Source organism: Balaenoptera borealis, assembly GCF_965194805.1.
Source record: "Balaenoptera borealis genome assembly, chromosome: 8".
Taxonomy (NCBI): domain Eukaryota; kingdom Metazoa; phylum Chordata; class Mammalia; order Artiodactyla; family Balaenopteridae; genus Balaenoptera; species Balaenoptera borealis.
The window spans coordinates 27,214,724-27,236,960 of NC_138865.1; the positions used below are offsets into that span (position 1 = coordinate 27,214,724).

Sequence of the window (22,237 nt, forward strand, 5' to 3'; positions counted from 1 at the left end):
CGTCCCCCCAGCGCTCTCCTCCGCCTAGGTTGGTGCCATGTCTCCCCAGCACTCTCCTCCCTCCAGATCGGTTCCCTGTTCCCCCAGTGTCACCTTTTCCCTCCGGGTTTGTTCCGCGTCCTTCCAACGCGCCCCATCCCGGCCTCACACGGTGCCGCCTCCGACTGCCCAGCTGCGGTGAGGCCGTCCGGAGTAGCCTTAGGGAAGATACAGGGTACCGGCAAGGTCAGGAGAAAGAAGCCAAGTGCTTGGGGTGCTGTTACCTCCCTGAGATGCAGGGAATTGCTGTTCTCCTGCTGCTGTTGTTAATATTAATGGAGCATTGTCTGCAGGTTCTTCTCCAAAGTCTTTTAGAATTTAAAGAATTTCCCTTTCTTAATTCAGTAAGGAAGAGAGTTTCTGAGAGTGCAGTGAGGACTCCCAGTGAGTTGAATCCGGGAAGAGAAGCTTGTGGATTTGTGTGAAGGCCCAGATCTCTCTGACATCTTGCTGTCTGATACAACCAGGCAGGAATGTGGTGGGCTGGGGGAGGAGTGATAGGTGTCATTGAGGGCTTAAGAGTATGGGAGTTGCAGTTACACAGAGCTGGGCAGAATCCCAGTTCTACCACTGCCTGGCTCAGGCTCAGTTTCTGCATTTGCAAAGTGGAACTAGTAACAGAATCCCCTTTGCAGAATTGCTAGAAAGATGAGGAGCTGGACAAGTTATGCAAGTGATAACTATCACCCACCTTGGACTTGGCGGTTAATAGCTCTGACCCAGCCCAACAGCTCCTACGGGAAGCTCATCTTCCAATTCCTCAGTAAGATTGCATGGTATATCTTCACTTTATGTAAAGCTAATTAAGACTTCTTTTGGCTAATGTACTGAGTTTCAAAAGTAGCGTCAGATGAAGTAGCAAGTTCCAGACTCAGTGTAAAAGAACACCAGGCCTTGGGCACTCAGATGCCTTCTCCATTGTTCCTGACAAGCATGTGTCTACCCTCCAGGACAACTGGCCCCTTCCTTTGTTGCACAGCCCCAGATGTTAGGGTCATGTTTCTTTTTCCTTTTTTTCCCCCCACTTTTAAACTGAGTCATCAGGCTATCCTGTACCTGTTCTCTTCATTATTTTAAATCTAAATTTGCTTTACTATGCTCATTCCTGCTTGGTTGTCATTTGAATTTGAAGATTATCATCACGAGTAGTCTTGTAAGAAAAGGTTCCCACCAAGTGAAGATGCTGAGTAAAGGGAGAACTCTGCACCTTGAGTGTGGAGAAACCTTTGTGCTTTGCCTGGGCCTTGAGGGAGGACAGAGCCCTGGAAGGCAGCTTTCAGGACCCTGCTGTGCCCAAGGAGAGGGTGTGTGTGTGTGTGAGTGGGATAGAAGAAGGTGGGTGAGCACCAAGTATTTCTGCTCCCATGGGTGGACTCTCCAGACCCACCTCGTTCATTCTGAAGTAGAGGGTGACCCTCACCAGGTTTCTTTCAGATCGGGAGACGATCTCTTTCTCAGAGGGGGAATCATCTACTTTCAGAATTGAAAGGTCCTTAAAAAATGATGAGTCTGTCCCCTCTCCTTTCCAGTGTCAGAACCCGACATACCTTCAGCCAGCCAGTCCTGAGGCCTGGCATCTGCACTGGAGGAACATGGGATAAGACACAGACAGACAGCCTTCCAGGCTGGTGGGTTGGGAGGCTTCCAGGAGCACAGGACTTGTAGAAAATGGGGCCTGGATATGGAGGAGCTAAGTGCAGGCCGAAGGAGGGCCATAGTGTGGGGTGTGCTCAGGGTTGGGCAGTAAGAGATGACAGTGTGAGACCTGAACGGTATGCCAGTTCTTGACAGGTTGCTGTCAGTTTTCCTGTGGCCCAGTGCTCAGCATCCTTGGGTCCAGCTGTGCAATTTAACCCTTTCCCAGGCACTGGCCCTTGGCCCTGGCACTGACCCTCTGAGGTGCTCCAAGGCTGTGGCCAACCTGACACTGTACTCTAGTGGGTGCCTGGAGTCCCCGGCACTGACCCTGCGGGGGGTCTTGGGCGAGGACATTTCCCTTGTGGGCACGTACTTTCCTTTCCTTACTGTAGCCTGAGGGTGCTGTCACTTGTTCTAGTGGCTGTGCCATACTTGTGTTCATGCTGAGCTGTGGTCACGAAGCCTGGCGCTGCCCTCAAGTGCGCTGCTGCCAAGTGGGATTTCTCTCCGTGTGGTGGTGTTGCTTTTTCATCTGCAGTGACCCTTCTTTACCTTGGTCTTGTTCGCTTTGGCTTGGCATCCTGTCCTGTGAAGGTCACTGTAAGTCTGGTTTGTCATTTGATCTCGTATGTGCCTTCAGTTGGGGGAGTCACCCAGGGCAGGCCAGGCAGAGACTCCTCCCCAGGCACTGAGCTGCCTTCCAGCTGCCCTTGCCTCTGGGGTGCAGGGCAAACAGGGGCCCACTCCCTTCATCACACTAAGCTATTGTGACGTTTTCCTCCTTATTGACAGAGGTAACATGAAAGACCCGCCAACCAAGATCTTTTATCAAAAGTTTGTGCCTGATCTTTCAGGTTTTATAGCTTTTCTAAGATTCTGATCGGGCTTCAGATCCTTTCTGCAATTGTTTTGATGCCCTGGGGTGTTTGTCCTGAAGATATGGGGTTCAGGCAGTCAGGAGCTGTGTGTTTCTCTTCTCTTGTGTTTTAGGATTTGTAGATCATACTTCTTAATGGAGCTGTTGGAAGCAAATGAGTTGTTCTCTCTTTTTTTTTTTTTTTTTCTTTCTTTTTTTAATGGCGTATTCCCAAGTCTGGGCTTAATTTTCTCCTGAATCTAGTAGAAAGAGTCTTAACGTTCTGTTGCCTGTAGTATTTTTTTTTAACAAGTAACTTATTCTGCATTTGAGATTTTTAATGATATTCATACAGGTTGATACAGCTGATGTGACTTCTTGGTGATGTCTCATTGGAGAGCTGTGCATGTAACCCTGTCTTTATTCCTGGGATCACCTGCAGTTGAATGGTTAGGATTTGTTATTTCCAAAATATATTCCCTTTGGTGGTTTCCAGTCCTGGCCTTGGTGAGTGCTGAGCTCTGCCTTTCTAGCATGTGGGGGTCTGCTGGTCTAGGCCTGGTATCCTAAGGTGGCATGGTCACTTCCCCCGCCCCGACTATACCTTCTTCCTCCTCAGCAGAACTCAGGACAGCAGCTGCCCCTTTTACCAGGAAGGTAAGGAAGGTTTCTGTGTCTGCTGCAGAAGGATGAGACCACAGCACTGGGTCACCTACCTCTTGGTTTGGACACCTGCTCTGCGGCCATCATGTGGCCTTGGAGAGCCTGGGGTCCTTGAAGGCTCCCCTCTACAACACCCTCACTGTGCGTTCCATGCATTTGTGGTATGTCTTTATAAAACATTCTCATTTTCTTCTGGCTGTTGGATTTTCCATCTTTTAGGGACCATCTGAACACCTCTTCTGCTGCAGCCCCCGAGTGTCCTGTCCCCAAATGTCACCTGGGCTTACACCTCCACTGTCCTGTCCCCCACCTCACAACTTGCATCTGTGTCTGCTTCAGTCCTGAGGCAGCTGTGGGTCCATACAGGCAGGTGAAACTTGGGAAGGAAAATGTCCTGCCCATTCCAGACACCTGCTGTCCCCACCTGTGGTCTCCACCGCCTGTCTGGCCTCACTTCGGAGTCCTTGGCTCCCCTCTATGACAGGGGTTCCCAACCCCCAGGCTGTGGACCGGTATGGGTCCGAAGCCTGTTAGGAACCAGGCCACACAGCAGGAGGTGAGTGGCGGGCAAGCGAGCGAAGCTTCATCTGCCGCTCCCCATCGCTGACGTTACTGCCTGGACCACCCACCCCCCGGCCCCTGCCGTGGAAAAATTGTCTTTCACAAAACTGGTCCCTGGTGCCAAAAGGGTTGGGGACAGTTGCTCTATGAGATGTCTCGAGTCACCCTCCATCTGTTCTGTCTGAGGCTGTCAGCCCAACAATGCATCCCACACCTTGTCCCTCTTATCCTTCTGTGGGCCCTGGGGTGTGTTTCTGATTGCCTCTGGTCAGCAGAGCCAAGTGACTTGGCTTGGTATTCTGTCACGGGTATTCTGATGGAAGACCTGGGCTGTGCCTGAGTTGGGTGTCTGTGGGTGGTGGCCTCACTGAGAAGCATGGCTGAGCCATTTTGGGATGCCTGGGGCAGCACCCTGAGGGTCGATTCCTTCTGTTGTTGTGTTTATCTTAGTCTCCCTTTCCCTTGAAAGTTGCCTGATCTCTGCTTCCCTGGGGTCTTCTTGGGGCCCCATCCTGGGTTATATCCTCACTCTGGTGGAAGACCTGACTTGGGCTTGTCCTCCAGCAGTGAGGCTTCAGCGATTGATCACTTCACACCTCGTCTTTGCCAAGAGGCCCTGGGCCCTTAGGCTTCACATGGGCAGATGACCCTTTTATATATTGTTTTTGTGGTCTTTTATTTTTATTTAATACCAAGCATTTGTTCCTCTCTCTGCCCCAGAAAATACAGAATACTAGAAGGAAGAAAGTAAAAAGCATCCAATGTCTCCCTACTAAGAAAATAATTTTTGTTAACACTTGGTGCCCTTCCTTCTATTATATGCTTTTATTGGGTACTTAAGCATCCTATCTGTCTGTTTTTGTTTTCTGCTTTTTCACTCAACCCTACAGCATAAATATGTAGATAATTCTTCAAACAAGTTTTTAAGGCTGCAGAGCACTTAGGCAGCCAGAGTTCCTGTGCTGTCAGACATTCACACTGTTGAGCTGTTGTGAGCCAGGCTTTGCTGATGTCTCGGTGTTTTGAGGACCTGGGTGGGTTCTCAGAGGGGATCGAAGGAACATCTCCTGGCACATGACATGCCAGTACTCCCCCACCCCCGCCATGGCCTGGGACCCTCACAGCACTGAATGCTTTCTACTCCTTTTATAAGTGGCGTGTTGTACGTTTTGAGGTTGTTTAATGTGTATGTGTTTATATGTGTCATTTCTCCATTCACTGACTTTTTCAGCTTGTTTAAAGTCTTTGATTTTCATCTAGTGTTCCACGGTATGAGAGAGCACACCGTGATTTTCTGTCCTCAAGGACAGAAAAGGTGTGGCCCTGGCCTAAGATTCCCTGTCCTGCTTTGGAACAGGGAAGAGCTGCCTCTGCCCCAGACTGTGCAGAAACTCTTGTTAAGCCCCTCTTCTTAGTCTCACCCTTTTCTCTTCACGTTCTTAGCATTTTATCCTAGACACTATGAAGAAGGTATGTTTTAAAATCTGGTTTCAGATATTTAGTTTAAAAGGAAAGGAGTTGTTTCCTTCACAACTGGTTAAGACCTTGTGAGCTGGCAGGACCCTGGTGCTTACCAGATTATGCGTTGGTTTCGGCTCCTTCATGGGAATCTCCCCGTGGGTGGCTGGATCAGTCCCACTCCATGCCATGGGTGGCCCTTGGACTAACTGCATCTTTGTGCCAACCAGGGCTGGTGAGGTTCATTTCTCACCTTTTCTCTGCTGTCCACTTGAATAGGTGTTGTCTGGGCCCATGGCCAGCCTCGTGGCATGTAACAGGGCCACCAATCCAGCCCAGGCAGACCTTTACAAGGGGCAGTTAGCACTCGCCGTCCAGAACAGGTGTGCCCACTGAGTGCTTGTGTTTGTGGAGACTGGCCTTCAAGGCTGACACTGCAGCTCCTATGGGGCAGGTGGGCAGTTTCTGGCGATGGTTTTAAATGGGTCCCTAGAGAAAGCAGTTTTCCTTGAAGCAGACACAACATGACACTCAGAATTTCTTAGCAGGTCTTGAGAAACAGTGAAGTCCAGGTGAGAAGTGAGGGTGCTTTTAGGGGGGCTGAGTTTCTGGAAAGTTGCCTAGAATTAGGGTTTCTGCATATCAACTTTTGTTTTTCCTTGAATTTTGATGGACTCCTTGGCCAGTTGATGCCCATGATCGAATATTGATGTCTGCCTGGATTTGGGAGGGGTTAGGGGCATGTGCACGTCCTCGACCTTTGCTTCCCCAAGTCTGGGCTTGGGGCTCAGGGAGGTGATGGATGTCTGGGGTTTTGAGAGGAGTGTGCGTCGTCTGAGTAGGGCAGGAAGTGCCAGGGGGGCTGTGGGCTAGGGAAATGGATCTCATCTCTATGGGCCTTCCTTGCTGTCAGCCATGTTTTGGGTTCTAAAGCTGCACTTTCTGAGCCTCTTCAATCACCAGCTCCTCCCACCCCGCCTAGATCCCAGTGCTCCAGACGGTGCCTGAGCTCCTGCACCTCTGCTCTCCTCCTCCTGTTCACTGCTTCTCTCTTGGCACAGTCCAGGTTCCCGACCCAAGCCCTTCTGCCTGGAACTCCCTGTCTCCATGGGAATGGTTTCCAAAGTTGTCCACATGGAATTATCTCCCCCATTACCAAGGCTCCACAACACATCCAGGTTATTTCCTTGGAGAATGGCCATTTCAAAGGCTGTACTAGTTTAAAAGGTTATTTTTTTCCATTTTTTAAAACTTTTTTTTAACAATTTTGTAATGTATGTTATATGAACATTGTAAAAAATTGGAAAACCCAAATAAACAGAACTTTAAAAAATAAGTTCCCAGTTGGTGCTACCTGGACACGCGGTTACCTATTCTGAAGCCCTTTCAGACAGTTCATACAAACTCAGCATGCACATACTTTATTTAAGATTTTTTGTTTTACAAACTTTAAAAAATGAAGAGTAATAAATCTACAGAAAAGTGGTCAGATCATATGCGTATATACAGCTTGATTATGACAAAATACATGGACCCGTGTTCTCATGACCAGCCGCTTCTAGAGCCTTTCTTAGGGACCATCCCACCTGCCAGAGATCTTAGTCTTGTCTGTTTTTGAGCTTTACATAAATAGAACTATACCCATACATCATTCTCTAATACACACACACACACACACACACACACACACACACACACACACACACACACACGTGTATGTACATATTTATAAAGATAGGTTCATTCTATAAGCCCTATTCTGTCATCTTTTTCATTTATCAGTAGATGATGACTGTACCTTTGTGTCTGTGAATATGGATCTTCCTTATTTTCTTGTAAATGACGGCATAGTATTCCATGGTCTGGAATATGTCCCTCCGTATTTAACCATCCTACTAATGTTGGACGTTTAGGTTGTTTCCATTTTATTTGGAATTATAAACAGTACTTTTATATGCAGTAGCTAAAATCTTCTGTGCATCTTTAATTAAGATAAATTACTGGGAGTGGGCTGGCTAGGTCAGAGAGCACAGGTTTTCCTGGTTGCTCTGTGTCTTCGGACGTGTGACCCAGTACTGGCCCCCACCTCCTCCCCGGGGCACTGGCTGCCTGTGGCGCTTCCAGCATCTGCACTGCTGAGGATGGCTCCTTATCCACAGCCACCCACCCTTATCCCCGGGCTTTGGGTGGGTACTAATCAGACTTTGTTTTATTTTCCAATAGCGTTGTGTGGTGCTTCGTTTTCTGAAGTTTCCTCCTAATAGGAAGAAGGTAAGATCAGTGGATTTGCCACCCAATCATTAAAATAATTATTTAAGAAAACTTTGATTTTTTTCTGATGCAGAAGTTTTAATGCTAACTTTAGAAATTTGAATATGATACAAGCATTCAATGCCGAAAGCAGTGTGTCCATCTTTCTTGCTGGAATCAGCACTTTGACCTGCTGGGGTCACTGTGGGTCATCATGGTTAGTCCCTGGGTACTGAGCCAGGAGCCTCCCTGACTAGTTCAGAGAGCTCTGCTTGTGGCTGGGGAACCCAGGGCCAGGTCTTGGCTTTGCCTTGGTGATTTCCTTACACCCTGCTGCCTAAGTTTCCCCATCTGTGGAATTGTATCAATGAAAATGAAGTCTGTGATGCTGTGGTAGACAGTCAGTGTTACAAGTCACAACAGGCAGTTCAGATGGAGCCTTGTGTTTCTATTCACTGAGTCAACCAGGCAGAGTACCGTGGACACCCTCAGAAAGCCATTGTTGTTCTGTTGTATGCCCGCTGACCACTGAGTTGCAGTGTCTCTCTACATTGAGGCGGGATTTCATTGTGGTGTTTATCTAAGTGGTCTCAGCGGTCAATATGGCATAGCCCTGTGGGATCCTTTCCTCTTTCATGGTCTGGGGGGAAGGAGGGAGGTCCAGAGGGGCTAGGTGTGAGCATAGGCTCTTATCTTAAAAGGGGAGAAAAGGCAGGAGCTGCAGGTCACACCCACACAGTGGGGGCAGGGCTGGTGGTTGCTGGGTGGTGAGTAGAAATTGGGCTCAAGATAAGGGTGTAGGAGACATGAGTCACCACCTCACCTCGTTTGAGTTATGGAGAAACAGCCAGAAAAGAAGGTGAGGTGGATGGCTGATGGGTATCAGTGGTGGCTGATTGTGCAAATGAAGGGCACACTTGCAGGTTAGCTTCATAGAAAGAAAAGCGGGGACTGTGGGAGAAAGCTGGGGGCTGCCATCACAGTGGGGCTGCAGTGAGATCTGGGGACAGTGTGGTTAGTGCAGAGAAAGATGGCACAGGATGGGAGGGTGCAGCGGCTGAAGAGAATTGTGCAGGGTGGTTCTGTTTCTGTGGAATCCAGGTGGAAACTAGAAACATCTCGGAGGCTGCCTCTAGCCCCCCTCCCCTCCCCTCTATCCCCACTCAGGGTCTACAGAGCCTAGCCTCGGTGAAGGGCCAGCGTTCTCTGGATGCCTCTATTTTCAGTTTTTCCTGTTTACATTTATTGAGGCAATGTCTTCCAAGGTAACAAGTCGCCTTTCTTTATTATATAAATGGCACTGTGTGATGCCAGCTGCATTATTTGTGGGGAGTTGTGTGTGTTAATTCTGTCAATAAGAAGAGCTTTTTGTCAGAAACCCTGTGTCCACAGCTCTACGTATGGAGCCACTGGGCGTGTTCTGGGGTTTTTTGTCAGGCTTTGTTCTAATACAGTAGTCCCCCGGAATGCAGACTGTGGTCTGCCTGTTTTATGGTGCCTGGGTGGCAGCTCAGACTGAGACCTCCCCAGAGCCTGAGCCATGTGTCAGGCACCTCCCAGCCTGTGGTTGAAGAAGACAGCCCTCTCACTCCTGAGCGAGACCTGTGATCAACCCTTTGTACTTCTCGCCTTGGGTCAGAGTGAGGGATACAGGAATGATTTCCTGTCTCACCTAAATCTCACAGCTTATTGATTCTTTAAGAACCTCTGAGGAGAAAATATTTTATTTCTACATCTGGAAGCTGAAGAATAAAATCTAAATATCTATTGATTTTTGGATGGGACAGATTTTTAAAGTCGAATTCCTCAGAAGGTGTGCACGGGCCACTGGCGGAATCCACATGTGTTCCTGGTGGGGAGGAAGGCAGGGGCACAGATATGGTTCTCAAACTTACGGTTTCACAATCACATGGGGCCCTGAGTACAATGCAGAGGTGGGCCTGGGGGCCTTGTGGGACAGAAGCTCCAGTAAGTGTGGCATTCTTCATGGTGAGGCTCACCTTCCTCCAGGTCCAGGGCCACTGGTGGCTTTTTGTGGCCACATACATGGCAGCCCTGTATGTGACGGGGGCTCGTGGTGGTGTCAGAGTCTAGGAGGTCCCGGTCGTTGAGGTCTTCTTGTCCTTCTCTTTTGCAGACCTCGGAAGAAATATTTCAGCACCTACAGAACATAGTGGACTTTGGCAAAAATGTCATGAAAGAGTTTTTGGGAGAGAACTATGTTCATTGTGGGGTAAGTGATTTTTTTTTTTTTAAATGTAGTCTAAATTCATGGGCCTGTTCTGTATCAAAGTACCAACTTCTCAATTATAGTTTGGAAGTTGCTTAATGATACCGCCCCCCCCCCCACCCCCACTGTGTTAGTTACAAAGTTTCCAAGTGCTTTTCTCATTTGTTGCACTGTGAAGTAGCAGAGCAGATAGTGTTATTCCCATTTTCTAGCAGGAGGTTCAGAGATACTTTGTCAGACCTTCACTTGCTGAGACGCCTGGTCTTCACCATCCTGCCCTCATGGAGGCATTCAGTTTGGTGAGAGCTCTCTAGTGAGGTCCAGGCAGCAACACTGACCTTCAGTGGGCACCTTTGAGCAAGTTAGGGAGAAAAGGGGACCCCCATGCTGGGAGGTGTGACCTGGTCTCGTGGGAGAACCCAGCTGAAGCCCATGTGGGGTGATGGCCTCCACCTACCTGCAGGTGGTCTGCGTTGCTGGCTTTTTCTGGTCTCAGTGACCGAGAGGAGTGCCTGTTACAGGCAAAGTCTGCTGTTCGGACACTCATGGAGAGGGCAGCGTAAGAAGCCACAGTGGACTGGCCCTGTGATCCTGGCAGTCCTCAGAGCCAGTGGCCTTGGTCCATGCCTGGGACAGCCATTCTTCTGTCTCCACTTTGATCACTGCTGCTTCTCTGCTTACGCTGGCCTGACTGCTTGTCTTAGATCAGAGCCCTGAACAGACTAGCAGGTTTGTCATTTTGAACAGAGAGAGCACTGCCTCTGTTTTGTAAATTCTGTACCTTGTGTCCATCCTGAGAAAAATGATACCAAGAAGGTTGAGTACAAGTTTCTTTGAAGCTTCAGCATTGCCTAGCAAAGTAGAATTTAAATGGTTCCCACGGCAAAACATCCTCCAAGGAGGGTCGTCCTTTGACAGCTTAGGAAGTACTGTGGGTGGTGTTGCTTTGGGTCCCTTAGGGCTGTAGTCTAATCTGTAGGCTGGGGCTAAGGATCCTCCTCCAGGGTGACCCAGAGCCATGGAGCTGGCAGTGTGGTGCTGGCTGTTGACTGGGGGCCTCAGCACCTCCCAATGTGGACTCTCTGAAGGGCTCTGAGCATCCTTGTGACTTGGCCCTGACTCCCCCAGTACACCATCTGAGAGATGACATGTTCGGGAGTTGTGTCTGTCGTTTCCATGGCATCCTGGGCCCTTCTCGGGTCAGCCCAAGGCAGTGTGGGACTACACAGGGGCAGAGGTCACTGGGGCCATCCTGGGGGCTGGCACCACCCCTAGTGAGGTCCCCAGCTGTCCTGTTGAATTGTGAAAGCCTGAAACCCACCACCTGTGAGAGCCTGAGTCTCTGAGCTATCTGCATGCTGGGTGCCACCTACTTCTTGGCCTGGACGGTGTGTGAGTGAATGCAGGTATGCCGACTACCAGTGTCCTTCTTGGGGAGAGAGCATGCTCATCTGACCAAGTGGAAGTGTTTCTCTGTCTCACAGCACTTGGGGGCTCTAGACCTTTCTTCTAGGAGGGGCCAGCAGTGAAGGATAATGGTGAGGAGCTTGGGGTTCCAGCCGATGGCAGCCCGGTAGGTGGGAATAGCATTAGGATGTCCCCCCAGGGCCCAGGGCGTGCTCTAGTTCCAGGTTTGATTCTGTTTGTCCACAGTGCACAAGGCTCTGGGCATATGAGGTGAGCCCACCAGGTCACATTTCGGGAATATTCATCCCGTTGACATACCTCCTTCGCGTGAAGACACTGCCAGAGTGAAACACAACCTGCTTTTCCTCCAGGTGGTTGTAGTGTCAAGAGAGGACTGCCACTCAGGCCCAGCACTGTTGAAATGTGGGATACAGAGCACATCTCTGGCCCGAACAAGACCATGTTCAGGCAAAATCAGCATTTGTAAATGATGCTGTTTTCTCTGACTGATGGCACGAGCTGGGTTAAAGTGGAGCCCTGGGGAGAGTGTTTCCCTCTTCTGTGTCCTGGGATGAGACATAACTAGCACAATGGTGAGAGAGCAAGGCTCAGACAGAGTGACAGACGCACCCCTTGTGCCCGTGCTGCCTCCAGCCCTGCCTGGCTGGTTTGGGGACTGGTCTAGGCCTGTCTTCATGTGAGCTGGAGGTTAGGTGGGACAGGGCATGATGGAGAAGGTGTGGCATGTAGGTGGACAGGATCCCGGCATTCTCATTCTAGGCAGGTATCTTGTGTCCCCTTGGGATTTCTTTAGAAGTCAGAATTCTGCCACCCTGGAAACATTGGGAAGATGATGAGCAATGTGGATTAAATAGAAACTCTTAGTTTGGGAGACTGCAAGAAATAGTAGAGAGTAGTTGCTCCTTTGTTTTTTGCCCCAAAGCACCAAATATTGGCCATCCTGAGTCCTGTGGCTGATGGCCGCCCAGGACGTCTCACCCAGAGATTAATATTTGATCAGACCCTGTTCCGTGAGCTGCTTCTCAGATGGAAATGTGAGGAGCCTCAGGTTGTCTGAGGAGATAGCTGGTGAGGAACTTCTTGCAGGCAGAGAACTGCCTCAGGCCCCTGCTCTGCCGTCCACAGACACTGAGAATGAGGATGAGGTCGCCGTGAGAACAGAGGAGCCGGGTGAGGAGCGCCCTGTGGAGACTGACTGTGGGTGACATGGGGCACGCTTCTGGCCACCACCACTGTGGACACCAGCTGCTCTGACGAGGGCCTGTTCCTCTTAGTGCACAGAAACTTTAGCATCTCTGTTTAATCTGGACATGTCCTTAAAATAACAGAGCAGCTTTTATTTCTAAAACCCACATACTGAGTATTTTTTTTAATGTGGTAACATATACATAACATAAAACTTACCATTTTAACCATTTTTAAGTGTGTGGTTCTGTGGCATTAAGTATGTTCACATTGTTGTGCATCCCACACTGAGTATTTCTTATTTGTTCTTACAGGAAGTTGTTCAGCTGCCTTTAGATTTTGTGAAACAGCTTTGTTTAAAGATACAGTGTGAAAGACCAGGTAAGGGTTTCTAACTTACGAATTTATAATATTTCATTTGAAATGTGTTTGACGTTATTACTCATGTTAGGTAGATATAGATATAGTTTTTAGCAATTCTTTTGCCAGGAACTTTATAATCAGGGGTAGAAATCCTAGGAGCTCATGAATACAATTCTGGGCATCAGATTTGCAGATCACTGCAGGGAATATATGACCAAGAACAAATTAATAAAAATAAAAATGCATTTGGGAGCCAAGAGGGAGCTGAAGGAGTTCAGGGAGACTTAGGGAAGGGAAGGTGGGCTCCAGGGGGGGTCCTGGAGGAGTCCAAAGGAAAACCGGGGTAGACCTGAGCCATGGAGGGTGGGCTAGGCCCTAGAGGGTGGCAGTCCTGAGAGCCTTCTCCCAGAAGCTGGTACCACCCAACCTCCTCATCCTCTTGAGGTAAGGTGGGAGACTTGAATTTTTGTACCTCCCCGCTTCACCTCATGTACTTCCCCACTATCACCATACATACCCCACCCCCCATCACCATACATGCTTTCCACCCATCGCTACACATACCTTCCCCTAGTCACCTCCCAGACCTTCTCCTATCACCTCCTGTACCTTTCCCCACCTCCCGTACCTTCCCCAATCACCACAAATACGTTCCCCCATCATCTCCCAAACCTTCCCCCCATTACTTCCCATACCTTCCACTCATCACCAAACATACCCTCTCCCCATTACCTCCCATATCTTCCCCCATCACCACACATACTTTCCCATCACCCCCCAAACCTTGCCCCCCTTTACCTCCCACACCTTTCCCCTATCACCACACATACCCTCCCCCATCACCTCACGTACCCTCCCCGCAGTCACCTCATGTACCGCCCCACGTCACCTCACGTACTTTCTCTCAGTACCTCAGGTACCTTCCCTACACTTGATCGTGGCAGTAATGACAGTAACCATGTCAAAGCTTTTCCTTTCACAGTCAGAGGCAAAGATGTAAAATCTATGCTGTTGAGGAGTGAAGTGTCTCCTCCTAAAGCACAGCCAGGCAGTCAGGGTGTGCAGTGAGTCAATATAAAATCCTTTCTGTATTTGATTAGGAAAATGAAAGATAACAGGATACTGTGCCCTGGAGCCCTCAGTTTGGGGAGCAGTGAGGAGCAGGGCTTCATGGGTGGAGAGGACCAACGAAGAGGAAGGAGGCAGCAGCTTTGTTTGAAGCCTGGACTGTGTCTTGGCTCTGTTTTCCCCATCTAGACAAAGACAGACTGAGGCCTGCTGTGGTTCTGCCATCTAGTTACTAGTGCCAGTGCCACACAACATCATTAGTTTTATAATTGGCAGTTATACAACTTAACAGTAATAAGACCGTCCCCTGTTGTAATAATGACTCATAGTCAGCCTTGTTATGTGGAAGGACGAAAGCTGACTTCTCCTGGGACCAAGAGGCCATATCTTATGTGACTGTCTACAATAGAGCTTCTAGCAGTCAGTGCTGAGGAAATATTGGTGTTTGCATATTCTGAAGGAAGCTTTAAAAGGAAGGTAGTGGCTGTTGCCTCCTTCCTCTCTGAGCTCCTGGGTTAAGGGAGTCACAGAATTGGGGGGCAGTTCCCAAGATCACCCTCACTCCTGATGACAGCTGCATGTTTGGGGGTCCCCAGGACCAATCTCAGGTCTGATAATTTGCTAGAAGCACCCACAGAACTCACTGTTATCCTCATGGTTATGGCTTATTACAGGTAAGGGACACAGATTAAAACCAGCTGAGATAAGAGGGGTTAGGGTTTTTGCTGGGACTTGGGCATATAGACACAGCTGACCACCTATGTGGCTGCCCTCAGCCTCCAGCCCCTCTGGAGGTCAAGCTGATACTACAGGGCCCAAACTCCTACCACAGGTCACAGCATTATACTCATGTGACTCTAGGTCCCCAGGTAAACTCCTCAGGCAAGACATCCCAAGGCTTAGAGGTGACCTCTCAAGAGTGGAGGCCAAGGCCAGCCCTCTCTTGGGCAAGGCTGATCCTTCCCCAGCAGGAGTCCAAGTTGCCATGGAGTCATCTTGTCTCTCTTGCACTGATCCTCAGTTATTTTCCTTGCTCTGTTTTCCAGAATCTCGCTGTGACAAGGACCTGGACACTCTCAGTGGTTATGCTCTGTGCCTTCCCAATTTAGCCAGACTTCAGACCTACCGTTTTGCAGAGCACCGGCCGATTCTGTGTGTAGAGATCAAGGTGAATTTCTGTCAAGGGGGAAATGGTGTGGGGGAAAAGGGAAAGGTGGGTCCAGACTGTAAATCCACAAGTCATCTGCCTGGAGTGCACTGTGCCCATGCTGGGCCCCATGACCTAGGCAGCCCCCCAACTCCCGGAGAGTAGGCTTACTTCTTGCTCCTTCTGTGTGTGCCTCTTGCACCGTGCTAGTCTGGTTCCTTACCCTGGCCAGACCTGAGGGGCATGGCTTCCCAGACCCCCAGATTTCGGCTTGTTTTCAGGTGTCATAACAGGGAACCAGCCAGGGACAAGCCCTAGCCGATGGCCACCAGAAGGAGGCATGGGTTCCACTCTGCTATTTTCCTTGGAGGATGCAGCTTGCCAGGGCCTGTCTTGACCTCCTTCCCAGCTGTGCCTACTTGGCTGCTTGGTGACAGTGCATGCCATGCTCCAAGAGCTCAGCTTGAGGACCACCGTTTAGACTGGGTGACACTCTGTTCCTTTGCTTCTCAGGAGAGCCCTCCAGGAGGCATAGAAGCCTCTGTGACTCTCAAGGCCCTGGTTTGTCATGGCAGGAATCCTCAGGAGGAGGCAACAAAGGATGTCGCTTGTCTAGTGCAGGGCAGTGATTGCTGGATAAGGGCCAGGCCCCTGCTTCAGCTCTGTGGCTGAGTGTCCAGAGTGGCCACCTGAGTCTCCCTCAGGAAGCCTGCCAGATATCTTGTTATTTGTTTCCTTCCTCCAAACCTCTGGTGGTGACTTGTGGATCATGCTCTTGGCCCTGAGCATTCACATCCCTGGGTGTTCAGTGTGGACTGATGTTCTGTTTCTCCAACCAGAGGGTGAGTGTCTCAGGCGTCACAAATGATGGGCAGCGTGATCTTCAGTGCCCCGACGCTAGGCAGTGGTCTTTCATATTGTATGTGCCCAGAAATCATGGCTTTTAAAAGGCAACTAGAGTTTCAGATGTTCTGGGAGCCCAGCAACCATCAGATGGGCACCTTCCCATTCACACATTCTTATCAGAGGGACCAAGGGTTCTTCTTCTTGGGGCTGGAGTGTGTGGCATATCTGAACTCCTGGAGTCTTTCCAGTCTTGTTCTATGATGAAAACACAAAGCTACTCTGTGTTGTCAAGCTAGCAATTGAGGCATCACTGTTCTTCCCCAGTGAGAGTTCTGGCTTTGGATTCTCTAGCGGCAAAGAGATATTTATGTGATGCAGTGGGGGAGGCATCAATTCCCACTGGGGACTGAAGATAAAAGCAACTTTGGAGAATGTTTATATCTAACACTTGCTGATTCTCCTGGGAGCTGCACTTCATTATCCTGTAGTTATATGTCTACCTAAAGGTATGTGTTTTCTCCCTAAGCTTTTTTTCTTCCTTACTTGTTTATTTTGCAGCCAAAATGTGGGTTTATTCCTTTCTCCAGTGATGTTACGCATGAGATGAAGCATAAGGTGTGTCGTTACTGCATGCACCAGCACCTCAAGGTGAGAAGAGTTGACCAGCTGGGTTCCCTCCCTGCACAGAGCCTCGTGATGAATGGCTGGGCCACCTAGAGTTTTCAGAGGAGTAAAATAAAACATAGATATTATTTACTTTTTATTTCAAAAGTACTTTGTGTTCATCTTTTTCGTCTCAATTGAGATATTTGCATATCCTAAGATTTACACTTTTAAAGTATATAATCCAGTGGATTTTAGTTTATTCATAAGGTTGTGCAACCATCACCACTATCTAATTCCAAAACATTTCATCACCTCGAAAAGAAGTCCTGTGCCCATTAGCAGTCACCCCCTGTCCTGCCAACCCCTGGCAACCACCTGTCTCTGTGGATTTGCCTATTCCGGACATTTCCTATCAATGGAATCACACAAATTATGGCTTTTTATGACTCTCTTACTTAGCATAATATTTTTGAGGTTCATACACATTGTAGCATTTATCAGCACTTCATTCTTTTATGGCTGAATAATACTACATTGTATGGGAACATTTTGTTTATCCATTCATCTATTGATGGACATGTGGGTTTTTTCCTTTTGGCTATTGTGAATAATGTTGCTATAAATGTGCATGTACACGTACATATTTGAGTCACTGTTTTCAGTTCTCTTGGGTATATTCCTAGGAGTGGCATTGCTGGGTCTTAGGGAAATTCTGTTTAACTTTTTGAGGAAATGGCAGATTGTTTTCTACAGCTATAGCACCATTCTGTATTCCCACCAGCAATGAATGAGGGCTCCAGTTTCTCCACATCCTCGCTTGCACTTGTTATTGTCCCTGTTTGTGATTATAGTCATCCTAATGGATGTGAAGTAGTATCTCATGTGATTTTCATTTGCGTTTCTCTAACGATTAGTGATGTTGAGCATCTGTTCATGTGCTTATTGGCTATTTGTATAGCTTCTTTGGAGAAATGTCTGTTCAAATTCTTTACCTGTTTTTGAAATGAGTTGTTTGTTTTTTAGTTGTTTTAGGGGTTCTCTGTTTATTTTGGATGTTAATCTCTTTATCAGATATGTGATTTGCAAATATTTTCTCCCATTCTGTTGGTTGCCTTTTTACTCTGTTGATAGTGTCCTTTGTTGCACAAAAGTTTTAAATTTTGATAAAGTCTAATTTGTCTTTTTTTTCTTTCGTTGCCTATGCCTTTGGTGTCATATCCAAGAAATGTTTACCTAAACCAAGGTCATGGTGCTTTTCCCATATGTTTTCTCCTAAGAGTTTTATAGTATTAGCTCTTATGTTTAGGTCTTTGATCCATTTTGAGTTAGTTTATGTGTTTGATATTAGGTAAGGGCCCAACTTCATGTGATATCCAGTTTTCCCAGGACCACTTGTGAAAAGACCGTCATTTCTCCATTGAATGGTCTTGGCACCTTTATCAAAGATCTATTGGCCATATATGTGAGGGCTTATTTCTGGCCTTCTCTTGTATTCTGTTGGTCTATATGTCTGTCCTTATGCCAGTACCACACTCTTGATTGTTGTAGCTTTGTAGTAAGTTTTGAAATCAGGAAGTGTTAGTCTTCTAGCTTTGTTCTTCTTTTTCAAGATTGATTGTTCACGATTGTTTTGGCTATTTGAGGCCCCTTACAATTACATATGAATTTGAGAATTGGATTTTTCATAACTGCAAAAAAAGACTTTGGAATTTTGACAGAAATTCCAGGAATCTGTAGGTCACTTTGGGTAGTACTGCCATGTTAGCAATACTAAGTCTTATAATCCATGAACACAGGCTCTCTTTCCACTTACTTAGGTTTTCTTTAATTTCCTTTCAGCAATATTTTATAGTTTTCAGTGTACAAGTCTTTCACCACTTTGGTTAAATTTATTTCTAGGTATTTTATTATTTTGGAATATTGTAAATGTGGTTATAAATAGCTTCCTTAATTTCCTTTTTGGTTTGTTTACTGCTAGGGTATAGAAACACAACTAATTTTTGTGTGTTGATCTGGTACCCTACAACTTTGCTGAATTCATTTATTAGCTCTGGTAGCGTTCTTGTAGATTCTTTGGAATTTTCTATGTACAGTATCATGTCATCTGTGAATAGAGTTTTACTTCTTCTTTTCCAATTTAGATGTCTTTAAGCTTCACAATTTCCAAGACAGTGGCTGGGATTTTTGATAAGGATTCCAATGTATTGCAGATTAGTATGGGAAGTATTGCCACCTTAACAGTATTCATACTCTGTGAACACAGGATGTTTTTCCATTTATTTAGGTCTTTAATTTCTTCCAGCGATGTGATAAAGTTTTCAGCCTTTAAGTCTATGTGTCTTTTGTTGAACTTATTCCTAAATTTTTTATTTTTGGGGATGCTATTGTAAATGGAATTTTTAGAAATTTCATTTTCAGATTGTTTATTGCATAGAAATACAACTGATTTTTTAATATATATATTGTGATGAAATACACATGACATAAAATTTACCATCTTAACCGTTAAGTGTACAGTTCACTGGCATTAAGTACATTTACATTGTTGTGCAACTGTCACCATCATCCATCTCCAGAACATTTTTCATCTTGTAAAACTGAAACTCTGCATCCATTAAACAACTCTACATTTCTTCCTTTCTCAAACCCCTGGCAACCACCATTGTAGTTTCTATCTCTATGAATTTGACTACTGTAGGGACCTCATATATGCGGAATCACACATTATTTGTCCTTTTGTGACTGGCTTATTTCACTTACCATAATGTCCTCACGGTTCATCCATACTGTAGGTTGTGTGAAAATTTCCTTCCTTTTTAAGGCTGAATAGTATCCCATTGAATGTATATACCATATTTTGTTTATCCATCCATCCATTGATGGGCACTTGGGCTGCTCCCATTTCTTGGCTATTGTGACTAATACTTCTGTGAACGTGGGTGTACAAATATTTCTTTGAGACTCTGCTTTCAGTTCTTTGGGGTATATACCCAGAAGTTGAACTGCTGGATCATATGGTAATTCTGTTTTTAATTATGAGTACAGTATTGTATAGAAATAGTAAGAGTGGGCATCCTTATCTTGTTCCTGATATTAGGGGGGTAAAGCTTTCAGAATTTCACTGTTGAATGTAATGTTCTCAATGTGAGTTTGTGAAAGATGTTCTTTTAGAGTTTTTTTGTTTTGTTTTATTTTTATTAATCATGAAAGAATGTTAGATTTTGTCAAATGCTTGTCCTGCATCTGTTGAGATGATCATGAGTTGTTTTCCTCTTTCTATTAATATGGTGTATTACATTGATTGATTTTCGTATGTTGAACCACGCTTGTATTTGATTGATAAATCCCATTTGATGATAGGTGTGTAATCTCTTTAATATGCTGCTAATGTGGTTTGTTAGTTTTTGTTGAGGATTTTTTCTAGAGGGATATTTGTCTGTAGTTTTCTTTTCTAGTGATGCTTTTGTCTAGTTTTGGTACCAGGGTAATAACTGGCTTCATAGAATGAGTTAGGAAGTGTTTTCCATCTTTTACTCTTCAGTTTTTTGGAAGAGTTTGAGTATTGGTGTTGATTCTTCTTTAAACATTTGGTAGCATTCAGCAGCAAAGCCATCTGGTCCTGGGGTTTTCTTTGTTGAAAGATTTTTTTTAAGTCTTTATTGAATTTGTTACAATATTGCTTCTGTTTTTTTATGTTTTGTTTTTTTGGCCCCAAGGCATGTGGGAATCTTAGCTCCCTAATCAGTGTTTGAACCCACACCCCCTGCATTGGAAGGTGAAGTCTTAACCATTGGACTGCCAGGGAAGTCCCCGTTGAAAGATTTTTGATTACTGATTCAGCCTTTTGTTATGTCTGTTCAGATTCTCTATTTCTTCTTGAGTCAGTTTTGGTAGCTGTATGTTTCTAAGAATTTGTTCATTTCATCTAATTTGTTGGCATATAATTGTTCATAGCATTCCTCAAATTCTTTTTATTTCTGCAAGGTTGGTAGTAATGTCTTTTCTTTCATTCTTGGTTTTAGTCATTTGAGTCCTGTCTTTTTTTTTTCTTGATCTAGCCAAAGGATTGCCATATTTGTTGATCTTTTCAAAGAAAGAACTTTTGGTTTTGTTTCTTTTCTCAAATTTTCCCTTTCTATGCTCTTGTTTCATCTGTCTCTGCTCTAATCTACTACTTCTTTCTCTCTGTTTGCATTGGATTTAGTTTGGTCTCTAGTTTTTTAGGGTAGAAAAGTAGGTTATTGATTTGAGATCTTTCTTCCTGTTAATATAGGTGTTTACAAGTATAAATTTCTCTCTAAACATTGCTTTCTCTGCCTCCTATAAATTTTTTTATGTTGTATTTTCATTTTCATTTATCTCAATTTATTTTCTGACTGCTCTTTTGATTTCTTATTTGACTCATTGATGATTAGGAATGTGTTTAGTTTTCATGTATTTGTGAGTTTCTCAAATTTCCTTTTATTATTTGTTTCTAGTTTCATTCCACTGAGTTTGCAGAGTCATATCTTTTAAAATTTATTGAGACTTGTTTTGTGGTTTAACATATGGTTTCTCCTTGAGAATGTTTCATGTTTACTTGATTAGAATATACTCTGCTGTTGTTGAGTGGAGTGTTCTATAGATATTTGTTAAGTCTAGTTGGTTTATAATGTTGTACAAGTCTTCTGCTTCCTCGTTGATTTTCTGTCTAGTTGTTCTACCTATTGATTTAACATCTTAACCTAAACAATCTAACTCAATAACAATTCAGTTTCAGTAGTATACATAAACTCTGCTCCTATATAGCTTTGTTGTCTTCCCCCTCTGTTGTGCTGTTATTGTCATACAAATTACATCTTTATGCATTGTACGCTTGTCAATACAGATTTGTATAATTGCCTTATGCAGTTATAATAATTGCCTTATGCCATGCAGGGGACATTCTGTCTTTTGAACCAGGTAGAAGAAAAAAGTTACAAACAAAATATATTTATATTATCCTTTATACTTACCTATGTAGTTCCTTTACCCAGTGCCCTTTATTTCTTCATGTGGATCATAGTTACTGTCTAGTGCCCTTTTAGTTCAGCCTGAAGATTTCCCTTTAGTATTTCTTGTAGGGCAGGTTTTCTAGCAACACGTTTTTTTACGTTATTGTTTATCTGGCAATGTCTTAATTATTGCTTCATTTGAAAGGATAATTTTATAGACAAGACTTCTTTTTTTTATTTAAGAATTTTTTTTTTTTAATTTTATTTATGGCTGTGTTGGGTCTTCGTTTCTCTGCGAGGGCTTTCTCTAGTTGCGGCAAGCGGGGGCCACTCTTCATCGCGGTGCGCGGGCCTCTCACTATCATGGCCTCTCTTATTGCGGAGCACAGGATCCAGACGCGCAGGCTCAGTAGTTGTGGCTCACGGGCCCAGTTGCTCCGCGGCATGTGGGATCTTCCCAGACCAGGGCTTGAACCCGTGTCCCCTGCATTGGCAGGCAGATTCTCAACCACTGCGCCACCAGGGAAGCCCGACAAGACTTCTTGGTTGATAGTCTTTTTTCTTTCAGCACTGTGTGTGCCATCCCAGTGCCTCTGGCCTCCATGGTTTTCAGTGAGAAATCAACTGTTAATCTTATGGAGGATCCTTTGTACATCATGAGTCACTTCTCTCTTGCTGCTTTCAAGATTCTCTCTCTCTTTGTCTTTGGACAGTTTTATTATGATGTGTCTAGGTGTGGAGCTCTTGGACTTTATCCTAAAATCCACTGATTGTTTCTTCTGCCTACTCAGATCTGCTGTTGAGCCCTTCTTGTGACTTTTTCATTTTAGTTATTGTATTTTTCAATGACAGAATTTCTGTTTGGTTCCTTTTTATAATTTCTATCCTTATTAATATCCCCTGTTTGTTAATACATTGTTCTCCTT

The 22,237-nt window shown here is 45.7% G+C and overlaps 1 protein-coding gene across 7 annotated transcripts in view; it reads left to right on the forward strand.

Annotated features, from left to right (window-relative positions):
* IPPK (inositol-pentakisphosphate 2-kinase) overlaps nucleotides 1–22,237 on the forward strand; it is a 56,644-nt gene that overhangs the window by 523 nt on the left and 33,884 nt on the right. For 3 of the 7 annotated variants that reach the window (XM_082400933.1, XM_082400935.1, XM_082400939.1), the window contains exons 2-6: nucleotides 7,439–7,486; nucleotides 9,603–9,698; nucleotides 12,623–12,689; nucleotides 14,786–14,907; nucleotides 16,291–16,380. In XM_082400933.1, coding sequence (XP_082257059.1) covers nucleotides 7,439–7,486; nucleotides 9,603–9,698; nucleotides 12,623–12,689; nucleotides 14,786–14,907; nucleotides 16,291–16,380 — 423 coding nt within the window. Of the gene's footprint in view, nucleotides 1–3,152; nucleotides 3,358–7,438; nucleotides 7,487–9,602; nucleotides 9,699–12,622; nucleotides 12,690–14,785; nucleotides 14,908–16,290; nucleotides 16,381–22,237 lie in introns of all 7 variants that reach the window. The other 4 variants (XM_082400937.1, XM_082400936.1, XM_082400938.1 and 1 more) reach the window with 4 other exon arrangements.